Source organism: Bombus impatiens, unplaced genomic scaffold, assembly GCF_000188095.3.
Source record: "Bombus impatiens unplaced genomic scaffold, BIMP_2.2 scf_0442, whole genome shotgun sequence".
Taxonomy (NCBI): Eukaryota; Metazoa; Arthropoda; class Insecta; order Hymenoptera; family Apidae; genus Bombus; species Bombus impatiens.
In genome coordinates, this window is record NT_176861.1 from 1061144 (window position 1) to 1074732 (window position 13589).

The window sequence follows — 13589 nt, forward strand, 5'->3', positions numbered from 1 at the left end:
ATAACTTTTTAATACAACTCTTAGCCAATTATATTTCTTCTTTATGCATACACAGCTTTTATGCACAAAATTTGTCTGATTATTAATATAAATAATTTTAGCTAAATTTCAGAACATTCGGCAATTTCCTCTTAATTTTCATACCATAACGTGATATATACTTTGTTTCAGATACCGTTCCGCCGATCTGAATTTGTAAAATGGCTTGTTTCCAACTACTTTTTGGACATACGAAGATAAGTTAAGATCGTAAAAAAAAAAAATGACTTAAAGAATGTCCCAATTTTGGGCCTGGTTTTTTCCGAAACTCTTATATAACTTGTCTGTGCAGCGAAAGACATAACATTCGTTCGTCGTCGCAACTTCAATGCGTATGTATCAAAGTTTCCTACGTATCGAGCTGCCGTGACTGTTTGATTATTTAGAATTGCTTCTTATGTTTTATGAAACGAGTTCTTCCCTCTATATTCATTTGCGCCAGAGAAACTTTAAAAGAGAGAACAAACCAGAATCGCAGAAAGGAAAATTTACTTTTTATTCTAATACAGACAAGTATACCTTTAAAATAGAATGTGTCGTAATTAGGATGAATCGTAGGACGAAATGAAAATCACAATTAGGGCGTTTTAGAGTTATACACGTGTGCTGTTTCGTTGAAGGGAAATTAACGTTGAAAACGTAAAAATTTAATAATGCAAGCAACATAGTGGATTGTTTCTTTCGTGCAAATGCATTTGGGAAACGAACACCGAGAATTTTGGAAGCTAGTCGCTGCAACAACTGATTCAATCTTGCAATCTAGACGAAGCAAAGGAAAACGATGTTTGCATACGAATTTCGTTTTATTCCTCGCACGTACACATTTTTTACATTGTAACGAATCGAGTATTTATCGATCGTATCGATTCTTTCTCCCTATTGGAACTCTTAAACTTTCGATGAGAAATTAAACTAAACGGTGAAAATTAAAAGTTACTTTAATAGTAACGTTTACAAGAAAATGTAGAAAATGTTACGATTGAAATATTTACATCAAAGTTAACGAACAGATTAGACTTTGAATATTTATTTCACTTAAAAATTGTTACGAATACTTTGTATATTTTATATATTTTCATACCTTTGAATTTCACATAAATGCAGAAAAATCTGCACACTCTACCTATCGATAACATAATAAATTATTCGTCGTAAAATAAATATTCACTACCTTTACTAACATACGCTTGTCAAATCGAAAAGTTTCTTATTCAGAAGCTAAAATTCGCCAGCCAGAGATAAAATCATGCGCGATGCTCCAATATTTTCGCTTAAATTCTATTTCGTGTAACAGGATCACCTGTTTATCCTTTTGCTCTCCGGCTAAAACGTAAAAAATATCACTGTTCGCTACGAATGGTTTGTATGGGGCGTAATCCCGCACATTTATACGGTTTTCTGATTTTTAACAACTTTCAGTACGCTGCTGAATAAACTTATGTCATTTGCCAAAATATACATATGCGCCGCTGGATTATGTTTTCAATGTACGTATTTCTCGATTGCTTTCGGTATCTACTTTATATCAATGAACATTGTTCGAAAGATACGATAAGATAAGATATCGTCGAATCAACGAAAAATGACAATATTCGGAAATTTGTATTCTTTTCGCGAGTAAATGAAATACTACCAGGCACAAGTATTTTGACACATTGTTTAATTTAATCGAAACATTTATGTTTTCGAAATATTTGTAATTAATAATTATTAAAAGTTTTCCAATTAATATTATTATTATTATATTAAATTATATATTATTATTATTAAATTATTATAATATTAATTATAATATTAAATAATATAATTAATATTTTATACTTTCAAAATTATAACAAGAGAACGGCTCCCTATTGTTGATTCTTTACCTATCGTACCAAGTTCAAACTAAAACAAAGAATATGCTTGCACCGCTGTAGCTTCATGATTATGCACAACGAATGATTGAAACTTTGCAAGATCTGTATCTGTTTCCTGCAACACGCGTACTATAGACCTGTACATTCATCTAATAGATCGTTATCTATACAGATAATTTTCTTTTAATTCCTTTCTGACGAAAGTAAATACTAAATAAATCGTATTTTATACGTTTCAACAATTAATTTTTATAAGTGTCATTGCGTGTTTGTTCGACTTCATCATTTCGATATAAAATCCACTTTAAAATTATCGTATATTTCCTAGAAGACTATAATAAAAGATCGTGGAATTTCGTTGTACGTTTAATTCGTTTGTGCGATTTTTGTCTCATCTACATATGAATATCATTTTGTATCTCGACTACGCATGAGTATCGTGTACATGATATACCATTTTCGAATTTTGGAAATACAACCTACCATTACCCGTCATAAGCACCGTGACACCATTATACTTTTAATAGCGACGAAACATCAGAAACATCAGCGTGCTCTGAATGCTATCACAAACTTTCTCGACTCATTGAAACTATGATCGTTATGTTGCAAATTTGCTGATGTTGAATAAATTATTTTGTCCTGACAGGACTATCGGCGTACATTCGTGCGTTTTAACAACGTTCTACTCCTGAAATTATTTTAATTTCACTTATGCTTGTGTAATACGTATCCGATTGTGAGATAATAGGTAGGAAAATTATTGGAAAATTATTTCCTGAAAATCATTTCAGGAAATATTTATTCAAAAGTATAAATGCTAGCTAAAATAAAAATCTATTTCGTTTGACATGATAAATGATAAAATTATTCCGAGAAAGATCGTTTATTCGCTGAAATAAATTATTTCGAAGTAACATCTGCCCAAGTAACACGATAATCGTTTAAATAATCATTTTTCAAATATTTCATCCAAATAATGCTCACGCCTAATATAAATGTGTAAAAGTTACTAAATATTAGATTGTTCTAACGATCTTGTCCATTAGAAACATTGAAAAAATTATATTCCTGGAAACATCTCAAACTGTACATTTTCCACCATTATATATTTACCGTCTTCTATCTGAAATGTTTAAACATCGTCTTATAGAAATTGAAACAATAAAGCTTATACATATCTAATCATTAATAATTTAAGAATAGTATCTTGCACAAGTATGATTAAGTATTACATCAACAGTGTGTTTTAAAACCAATAAACTTACTACATTTCTACGTTAATAAGAAGGGGAGAAGCGTAAAATCTATATAGGGTGTATTCTAGGTAATAAGAACCAAGATAGACGAATAAATATGCTTGCCACGTGTTCCGTTAGTATAGAATTTTAAAATATAGATTGCAGACTGACGTCATCTTTATCATTAGACTACAGATACATATACATATAGATTTTTGGAATATAGCTAAAAAAATGCAAGATAGATTTGTCCCACACACTAAATATAATCAATATTTTACAATAGTATTTTACTTGAAATATTTTATATATCGTTGCATATCGCATATACACCCGTTTAAAAGTTTGCAGCACAATTTGCTTTTCGAACGGAACAACTGTTTTTGTACATTTTCCTGAGGAAAAAGAAATAGTATCGTTAAAACGTTTAATTTTAAAACAGGATCCCACAGTTACAATTTCAATACTGTAAAGGAGTAATATAACGAATAAGATATTTATTTATTTAAGCAAACCATTATTTCTATCGAAATCCTAACATACGGCAAACTTTAAAACAGCAATATACATTTCTAGACTTTTCTGTACGTTCTCGCACTTTCACATTGCTCATAAACATACAAATATTCACAGTTTAATCAATTCGTAATATTCATTGCAGATACGATTGATTATTTTTTATAGGATTTGTTATAAAGCCACTTCTGGCAAATATCATTGGATCCGATTGCCAGTTAAAAAAGTTGAGTTATTATAATATAATAGAAGAGCGAACAGCGAGTAATTTGTTCCAGAGTATAATATGTTTTTGCTGCGGCTCCAAGATCGCTTGTTAAAGATAACTACCACCTTCTGAATTACGTATTAAAAAAGAATAGCGACAAAAACTTTTACCCTTTCTCTCTTTCATCTCAGTTTTGTGTTTCATTTGATTGAGTCATAAGCAATTACCGTTTTTATACACGAGCTTCATTTCTCTTTTAAAGAAGCTCAGAAAATAACTTAATGCCCGTTATAAAATATAACTTTTCCTTGTGTATTTAGTAACTTGGAATTTCTTATGTAAAAAAATTTGTTCATTTTGACGAAAAGAAAATTTGTATAAAATCTTGTACACGATCGTTGTTATTGAATTTTGGTCCATTTAACGTTTGTGCTTCTTGGGTTTAGGTTCGTTCTGAAGGCTGATCATATGTTCAGGACGAAACAAGATTAACTTAGAAAAGAATCATCGAAAATTCTTTTTTCAATAATCGTCGTATATTATCATTAATTTTAGGATTCTCAGAATATTCTATATTTTGATTTCTTCGTTTTAGTCGTAGAAAAAATTATATTATCATTTGATCTACAACTACTTGATCCGTAAACACTGATCGTTGTTCTTAATAATATTACGATAATGTAGCAATGTGAGTTGAAGTAATTATTAAGACACTTTACCGATGTCAAATTATTGTTTACTTGATGCAAAAAATTCATTCAAGTTCCTACGCTTGTTTTCATTAGTCGAGTGACTCGATTTCAAGTCGCTTAAAGTAACTTGACCGATCCGAGCTAGACTTTTTTAAAACGACATAATCATAACTAAGAACTGGAAACTAAAAAAGTTCATAATCATCCATCTGTATGAACAGCTACTTATAACTAGATGTCTGTGCAATTTCATATCTTTATGATCGTACAGAAATAGAATCTAAATAAAGGCTTGTTTTACACAATAAATATTATAGTAATCACTTTATCTTGGATATGTTTATACGTGTAAATTTACCATAAATTCATAAACAGCCGCATTCCTCTTGCAACTAATGTCAACGAGAGAAATTAAAATAAAGTAGCATTTTGCTCGTGAATTGGCATAACAAGTCTTTCCCACTGTACGTTCCAATTGCTTGCTACTTGTTTCTGTTTGTAAAATTCAACAATTCCAAATATTCTTCTCAATTTTGACGCGAGGTTCGTTGGTTGCAATAGAAAACATGTTCTTTCGTTGCAATATGGACAGAGGAAACTTTGGTACAACTTCGAATTACCCACCGCGCAAAAAGAGCTGGCAACTTCTTTTCTCGTTCTTTGCCGCCTTCAACAATTTTCTTGGCACACGCCAACAAGTGCAAGTTTTATAAAATCTCCGCGCAACACAACTTTTCTTTCGAATTTCGCGGAATCCCGCTTCGAATCTGCTGTTTCCTCGTTGCGAAATTTAGCGCAAGGCGGGCGACTAAAATTCTCTGAATCGTGCACAATGTGAAGCTTACTCGACTTTGCAATTGACGTGGCAATCACAGGTTAACAGCCTTCAAACTTTCTAACGTTTTAAACATCTTACGTACTTCGTACCTAATAGTGTCTAAATTTTTTATTTCTAAGATTAATTTTTAAGATAGTATCTAATAATAATAATCTTTAAATGTTTAACACTAGAACTACCGATAGTTAACACGAAGCTATTCCTACCAAAACCAATGAAAATGACTGGTTCTTAAAAAATACGTAATAATAGAATATTTTTATTTTTATTGATTTATTACTTTCTTACAGAAGCAATTCCATGTCGTGTAGTAGATTTTTGGTATTATTAATCCATCTGGGATTCCTGAATGAGGGTTGACACGTTTATAAAATTCTAGAGCCAGTCATTTTGATTGCTGTGGTATTTCTAGCGTTAGCATCTAGCGATCTAGCGATCGATCCAGAATTTTTCTGATAACTGATATCATCACATCAAAATTTGAAAAATACGTGTGCGAAGTTGTACAAAACGAGGAAATTGGTTAACTGGGGCTCGATTACAGGATCCTTTTATACTTTGACGAGCACCCGTCATTTTGACTGGTATTGATATAAGTAGCCTTGATACAAGATTATTTTCAGTTCGAATACATAAAAAACAAAACAAATTCATTCTATTATTCTTTTAGTTATCGTTGCGAAAGTCATTACATCATTGCGAAAAAAAAATATAACACGAAGTAGGAATTTTAAAATAAAATTGTAAAGCCAGTCAATTCGACTGGTGTGGTAGTTCTAGTGTTAAGACTAATTCAAGCTAACCCAAGCTAACCGAAACCTAAAGTCAAACTAAAAAATATTAAATAAAGAAAGTATAGATTACTGAAGTATGTGGTTAAAAAAATATTTTTGCACATACACTTATTTTTTAACGAAGCATTTTTCTTTTCTTAAGTTCTACATTTCCTTTCCTTGGTATCAAATTGTTACAATTATATGAAAGTACTATTGAATGATACGAAATTTACTATAGTTGGATCTAATCAACTAGCATATAAGTGCAATAATAAACACAGTGGTGTGCAAATACTTTCTGTAGTCACTGAGTCACTGTACAAATTATCGAATAGTTAAGCCAATTTGAACGACGATTTCCTTCTTTATTTTCCTGTACTTGCAAATTGAAACTATACAAACACGCAATAATGCATACATATTTAAACGCATAGCGGTGCAAACATATGCAAACCATATTCATGTCCATTTATAAACCTCGCTCTAACTTTCTTTTCTTTTCTCTCGTTCTTTTTTATTTTTCATTCCTCCACAAACCTACCCGTTCCCCTGCTACACAGCAAAGTAAAAAGTATGAAAAACACTTTTACGAGTATCTCGAAAACTAAAGCCGAGCGCAATTTCCAAGTGAAATTACTTAGAATCACGACGAAAAAAATATTCGATAAATTCTAATCGATGTAATTACTAAAAATATCCTATTGTAAAAGATACAAGAGGTAGAACGTCATATAATTCAAATTGCTCGATCATCGCGCGATTTTTCTTTGGTATCATGTTATTTATCTCGACTTTTCTCAATGCTCTGTTGATAAGGACATGCGATACGCTGCTCTTTTTTACCATCGAATCTGGCATATAAAAAGCCGAGTGATTGCGCGCCGCATCATTCAAATCATGAAGAACATCAGCTTCGTGGTGGTTGTGCTTCTCGTTGCGGTCGGCCTGGCCGCCGCCGAGATCAAGAACAAGGGTTGGTGGAAGAATGCGGTTTTCTATCAAGTGTATCCTCGGAGTCTCAAGGATTCAAACGGCGATGGAATTGGAGACTTGAAAGGTAGGAAATCCGTAGGAAATATTAGGATGTTCAGGTATCTGGTAACGTTCCGTGGCACGCGAACCGTTCGTTGCATCATTTCAGACAGTTTAAAGAATATCGAGACGAAACAGATGTGAAATAATCGCGATTCAGAAAAGCTAGAATAAATAAGATGTAATTTGAATAAATTCGTGATTTAATTATTAACGATAATTAACGAGAAATATACTGTAACTGGTGGAAAAGTTTGGATTCGGACGCAGTGGTGTATGAAATATTCTGAAATTTTTATACGATCTTGTTTATTAGTCTTCCTATAGATTTCTTTCCTGTAGCCATTCTTCTCTCTTGTAACGTTTGATTCGTTCTCTCGTGATCATTTTACTGTGTGCTTGGACAACTAAAATTTCGGATTTCTTGTCACATCTTTTAATTTTATTCACACCATATCTACACACTATGCTCAGGGAATAAGAATTAGGTTCGTAGAAGATTTCAAGCCGGTAAATGAGGCTAAAATTGAAACGTCTAAGCCATAGAAAATATATTTAAGTGTACGATACTGCGAACTACCTAAAAAAGTAATCAACTATTGAAAAACATGGTCATTTAAAGATCGCGATTCAAGTGTTCATGGAAGGAAGTTTCGTAACGCGACATATACATCTAACGAAGTGTAATAACGAGATTCTTGATGATTGTATCGTCATAATTGCAAACTACAATGGCCGAAACTGACAGGTGTAAATGGTGTTCCTTTGAAAAATTGTCGGTGGAAACCAACAGAGAAATCGAAAGACTGTATAAATCTACATTATGAATTCTTAATATAAATAGTGATGATAATTTTGTTAATGGTTAGTGTTAGTTCCGCTTAATTAACCAACAAATAAATTAATGATTCATCTGATCGTACAATTAATATTGAAATTAATTATAGTGTCTAAAGGTAGTATCGTTAGTGGTTAACGATATTTTAAGTGATGCATAAAACACTTGCGCATCTCGTGTACAGTGTTGACAACTTGGAACCAATCCAAGGTTTCGATTCCTCGCCTAATTACTATGATATCAGCGGTTATTCCCAGTTAACAGTAAAAAGTAACAATGATTTTCTATAGTAACGAAGGAAATAAGAATGAGGCAATAGTAAGCAATAAAATATTTAGGAGATTTATACGTTGAACAGTTTTTTCTTACTAGATAAATGGAACAATACTCTGCAAACATCCTTGTGTATTTTTTCAAGTAACATCCTTTACTTTTAATTCTTTAATTCTGTACACGTTTGGCAAGAATAGCACGGCGTACGATAACAAAAGATAAAAACAGTTCCGTAATATTTAATTGCACCTCTAGCATCATACTTCCTTTCTTTCATGTACGTGATGTAACGTGCGGTCTTCGAATGCTCGATAGTAATTAAAAGGATGTGTCGAATCCCAGAAAATGTCTCCTACGACGATGGACTAACGAGATAGTGGTAGGATCGATGATTATTTATTTAAAAAACGAATTAATTTAAATAATCGCGTGTCAGACTGTAGTTGGCATTTTTCCCATTTTCATCTTTCTACAAATATGTAATATCTATTAACGAAATATCTAGCTTTCCAGTATTTATATATTTAATATTGCAAATAATATTTAGATTGCAAATTTTCAGAGATTCACACGACAATAATTGTACGACGTTTAATGATAAATCATGTTAATGGGCAAAACGTAAAATAAAGTGTAGCAAATTTTATTTAGAAATGTCTGTTAACTACAGTCGAAATTTAGTCGTTTTAAAGCAATTTATTTTGTTCTAATATACTACAATTTCTCATTATACAACAATTTCGATTTTTCAAGTATAATATTTGATAGATTTCACGGCATACAACGAACTACACAGAAGTATCGGTTCGTTTCTAATTTTATATACAGATGAGAACGCGTTAATGAGTTCTAAGATTACATTAAATTGTTACTTACTTTGCCGTATGACGCCACGATTATTTGCGTCTTTCACTTACCTGTAACAACATCGATTGCGACATTAATAAATTATGTTTGGACGTGTCTTTTTAAATATTAAAACGATACTCGGAATCGTAACAAATTACATCAATGTGATTAATAGTAAAATACATACAAATGACATAGTAAATACATAAAATTTAGTAAAAGCTATTATTATAACGTAGCTTCTTCTTTAACGCGTATGCATATAGTAATTGGTAGTCGACACTAAGATGGAGAAACTATTCAATGGTGATTGTTTAGAATAACATACACTTTATCATTTTTGATAAGCTTGAAAATGTAATGTCAAGGTCAACGTTTGGAAAAAAATTTCCCTATATCAATGTACCGATCGCTCATCTTTAGTCTACACGATATTGTATTAGTATCTATAGTATTATCGATTTCATAAATATATTTTTATAGATAAGATGACATTTTTCGAATAGCTGTATATATAAACATCCATTGATGTCTCATATCTCACAACTTTATCTAATCATACGATGCAAAAGAAAAAGGTAAAAGATTTCGTACTATTCTGTGTACCGAACGGTGGAATTGTACAATGTTATTTTTTTTTCATCATATTATCCGTAACATTTATCGAAATATTGCTTGAGCATGCATTACTGTTCATAAATATTTCCACGATTCTAAATTATTGCCAATATATAAAATGTATTTGAAACGAAGTTCTTTAATTTAATTTTGACCTTTGATCTTACATTGATCAAACAGTCTTGCATATATACTTAGAATTAGTAGATATTGTTGGTAGGAAGTAATTGATATCGATTGAAGACCACACAAGAAAAATATCATAAGTTCATTTTCCGACTTTTATATCGCTGAACGAATATACGACTTTTATGTTAGAACGGTATAGTCCGATAACCTCGAAGACCGAATGATATTAATGTAGTTTCTATGTTAATATTTCGTTTAATTAATTAACATAATGTAATTAATCAATGTAATTAAATCCACCCCATTCCGTGATATCTATCAAAGTTGATCCTGATCGATTACCAGTGTCGTTCGAAAGAATATCCTCCATTTGTATTCCTATAATCGTTGGAATTGATATAAAATTGTACTTGGTTTTCTCACAGGTATTACCAGCAAACTTCAGCATTTCAATTCTACTGGAGTAACAGCGATCTGGCTGTCACCGATCAATAAAAGCCCTATGAATGATTTCGGATATGATATATCAGACTTTAGAGACGTCGCTCCAGTCTTCGGTACTCTAAAAGATCTCGAGAATCTTTTGGCAGAGGCTCATAAAATTGGTTTAAAGGTAAAGCGAAATGAAATTTTGCGAATGGCGATAAATGAATTACATTTGATCGTTGATCTTAATCGAATCGTACAACATCGTTGAATCGTGTTAAGCAATTAAACAACACGCGCGAAGAACGTGGAGAACGATAGTTTGTTTTAAAGACAAGTTACGTTAACGATTGTAATTTATTGCTCGTTTGTATAACATCGAATTGCGATGCATATCAGCGTATTTTCAACGCGACAATAACAAACATTTACCATAATACAATAAAGCAATAATATTACCATAGAAATTATGTTGACAAAATCTGAAAATACCTGTTATCATAGCGTTGAGACAAAATATATTATAATATCAATGAATAGCAGTTGTCTCAATGCTAATAAGCATTTCTTTGATAGCCGAGTTTGTTGAATTATCAGCACTCGTTCAAACATCGCGGTTACCGATTCGTGCCTCACTTTATCCATATAAATAATTCAAAATTACTTTGATAAATGATATATATATAATATAATAAAATATAACGGTATAATATAATAGGCGTAATATAAGACAGTGCGCCGTCATAATTATAATAGTTGGTACTTCACGATTTTTAGTTTTTCCAACATAAACAAACCATCCGTCGATTTGATATATTCATAGGGACTTACAAAATCGCTAGTAATCGTAAAGGATACGGATAATTTTCTCCTCATTTTTCAGGTTATTTTAGATCTTGTTCCTAATCACACGTCTGACCAGCATCCCTGGTTCCAAAAAAGCGTCAATAACACAAAAGAATATGCGGATTACTATATATGGGTCAATGGAATAGGAGAAAACGGGACTTCACCGCCTAACAACTGGGTCAGCGTGTTCAATGGATCAGCATGGACGTATCACAAGCAAAGGAAACAACTCTATTTTCATCAATTCTTAGCCTCACAACCAGACTTGAACTACAGAAACCCGGTCGTACAGAAAGAGATGAAGGTATAGCTCGATCGATTACATTAATATAATTCAAATTGATTCGACGAGACCGCGAATTTCTTTCCATTCTGACTACCGTTTTTGTTAGTAGCTCTCGATTCTGCTATTCTATGTTTTACTACAACCTATAGTCTATAGAAAGAAAGTAACGCTAGATCGATAGGCATCGATATCGACGATCGATGGGCTGATTTTTGTGCACAGATTTAGAAATTGAGAAAGATCATTACGTCATTTTATCCAACATATTTTTCATGACAAATCGAGAATCTTCCACGTTGGCTATTAGTATCTGCTAGATTATAGCAAGAACGATGCGATCGCGTCATTGTCATAAGCTTACCGTTTTTATTTCAATGAATCTATTTTTCTATCTTTAAATAATTATTTCTAACAGCGCGAAACATATATGGTCGTCTTATTTTCGCAGGACATAATGAAATTTTGGTTGGACAAGGGAATTGACGGGTTCCGCATAGATGCTGTACCACACTTGTTTGAGCTGAATGACATAACCAAAAACGAAACAAAACTTGAACACGTGGATCCCAGCCTCAATGAAACTAATCACGCCTACTACGATCACATTTATACAAAGGACCAGAATGAAACTTACCATTTAGTACAGAGCTGGCGAAATTTCGTGGACGAATATGCGGAAAAAAATGGTCGTGACGAGATAGTAAGAAAAAGCAAATATATTTTTGAATAATTTTATCTGCCTTGAGGACTATATTCTATTTCAATTTTACCAATTCGCAATATTTAATATTTTAGTTTTAATCTTCCGAGTTTTAATCTTTGAATGTGTCAATGAGATTCGATAGCTTCGCTGGTACCGAGATTTCGATAATATTCGATCCTGCACCTTTTTATCTTCAACAGAATGTAGAAAGCGTAGAATACTTCATGGATAAAATTTTCAACATTTAAACCAATTAATTCGAATTTGGTCCTATCGCAGAAACCTTATTACCCAAGTAGCCCGTCTCCGTGTTAACATTTAATGTTACAGGTGCTTCTGACGGAGGCGTATACTTCTTTATCGAACACGATCAAGTATTACAACTACGGCTCGCACGTCCCATTCAATTTCAAATTTATAACGGACGCCGATGCAAATTCCAACGCCACTCAGTTGAAGAACGTTATAGATAGTTGGATAAATAAAATGCCGCAGAATGCGGTCGCAAATTGGGTGGTACGTATGTTTTTAATCAAGTCACACAAGAGTCTTTAATAACACGTCTTGTTTCCAACGAATAAGACAAACAACGAGAAATTCTGATTCGTTGGGGAATAAGGAAAATCTACTCTGTTAATTTAGAGATAGGAAGGCGATTAGAATCCTGAACATTCGCTTAAATTTGTCATTTTAACAATATTCTTTCGACTACGTAATACTTTCGAATTAACTATTGATAAAAGAATATCAACTGTGTACAATTTTTGTCGCGTCTGATCAGAAATGAAACTGACGCTTTTCACTGAAAAGCATGTATAACTTTAAGAGTTCGAAGATAAATATCATAGAATAAAGAATATTGAACAAATGCTGAATGTTAAATATCCGGTTGGATTTAGTGCGCCAGTCTATTCCATTGAAAGTATATTTACATAATTATATTTCTATAGATGGGAAACCACGATCGAGTTCGTCTTGGCTCACGTTATCCTGATAGGGCGGATCAAATGATAATGCTGGAGATGATTTTGCCCGGAGTTGCGGTTACATACTATGGAGAAGAAATCGGCATGGTGGATATACCTGAAATAAAATACGACATTCGCGATGGCTGTCGATCACCATTCCAATGGGATGACACTACCAGTGCAGGTGAATACACATTTTAGTCTATGATATTGTGATAATGTAAAGAAGATAGGGTGAGATACGTATTTATATGTATCCTCCTTCGTTTAAAAATTATTTAAAAACGAAATTATTTAAAAACATCTCTTATATATGTCGGAGATGAAAGAACATCGGAGCCTTTGGAATTTTGGATAATCCCGCAACATTGTAACCTAGAGTCTACTATAGCTGTAATTGAACAATTGTAGTTATTCAATCCGATTGTAATTGTTCGAGAGTTGTGATA

The 13589-nt window shown here is 32.4% G+C and overlaps 2 protein-coding genes across 3 annotated transcripts in view; one reads left to right on the plus strand and one right to left on the minus strand.

Annotated features, from left to right (window-relative positions):
* Positions 1-13589, minus strand: part of LOC100743073 (calcium/calmodulin-dependent 3',5'-cyclic nucleotide phosphodiesterase 1) — a 96463-nt gene that overhangs the window by 47643 nt on the left and 35231 nt on the right. The gene's annotated exons all lie outside the window — the stretch shown is intronic.
* The window catches only part of LOC100743594 (maltase 1), a 10808-nt gene continuing 4192 nt past the window's right edge, over positions 6974-13589 (plus strand). The window contains exons 1-6 of the mRNA XM_003490462.4: positions 6974-7226; positions 10334-10521; positions 11218-11487; positions 11918-12169; positions 12503-12688; positions 13123-13324. Coding sequence (XP_003490510.2) covers positions 6989-7226; positions 10334-10521; positions 11218-11487; positions 11918-12169; positions 12503-12688; positions 13123-13324 — 1336 coding nt within the window. The 5' untranslated portion in view covers positions 6974-6988. The remainder of the gene's footprint in view (positions 7227-10333; positions 10522-11217; positions 11488-11917; positions 12170-12502; positions 12689-13122; positions 13325-13589) is intronic.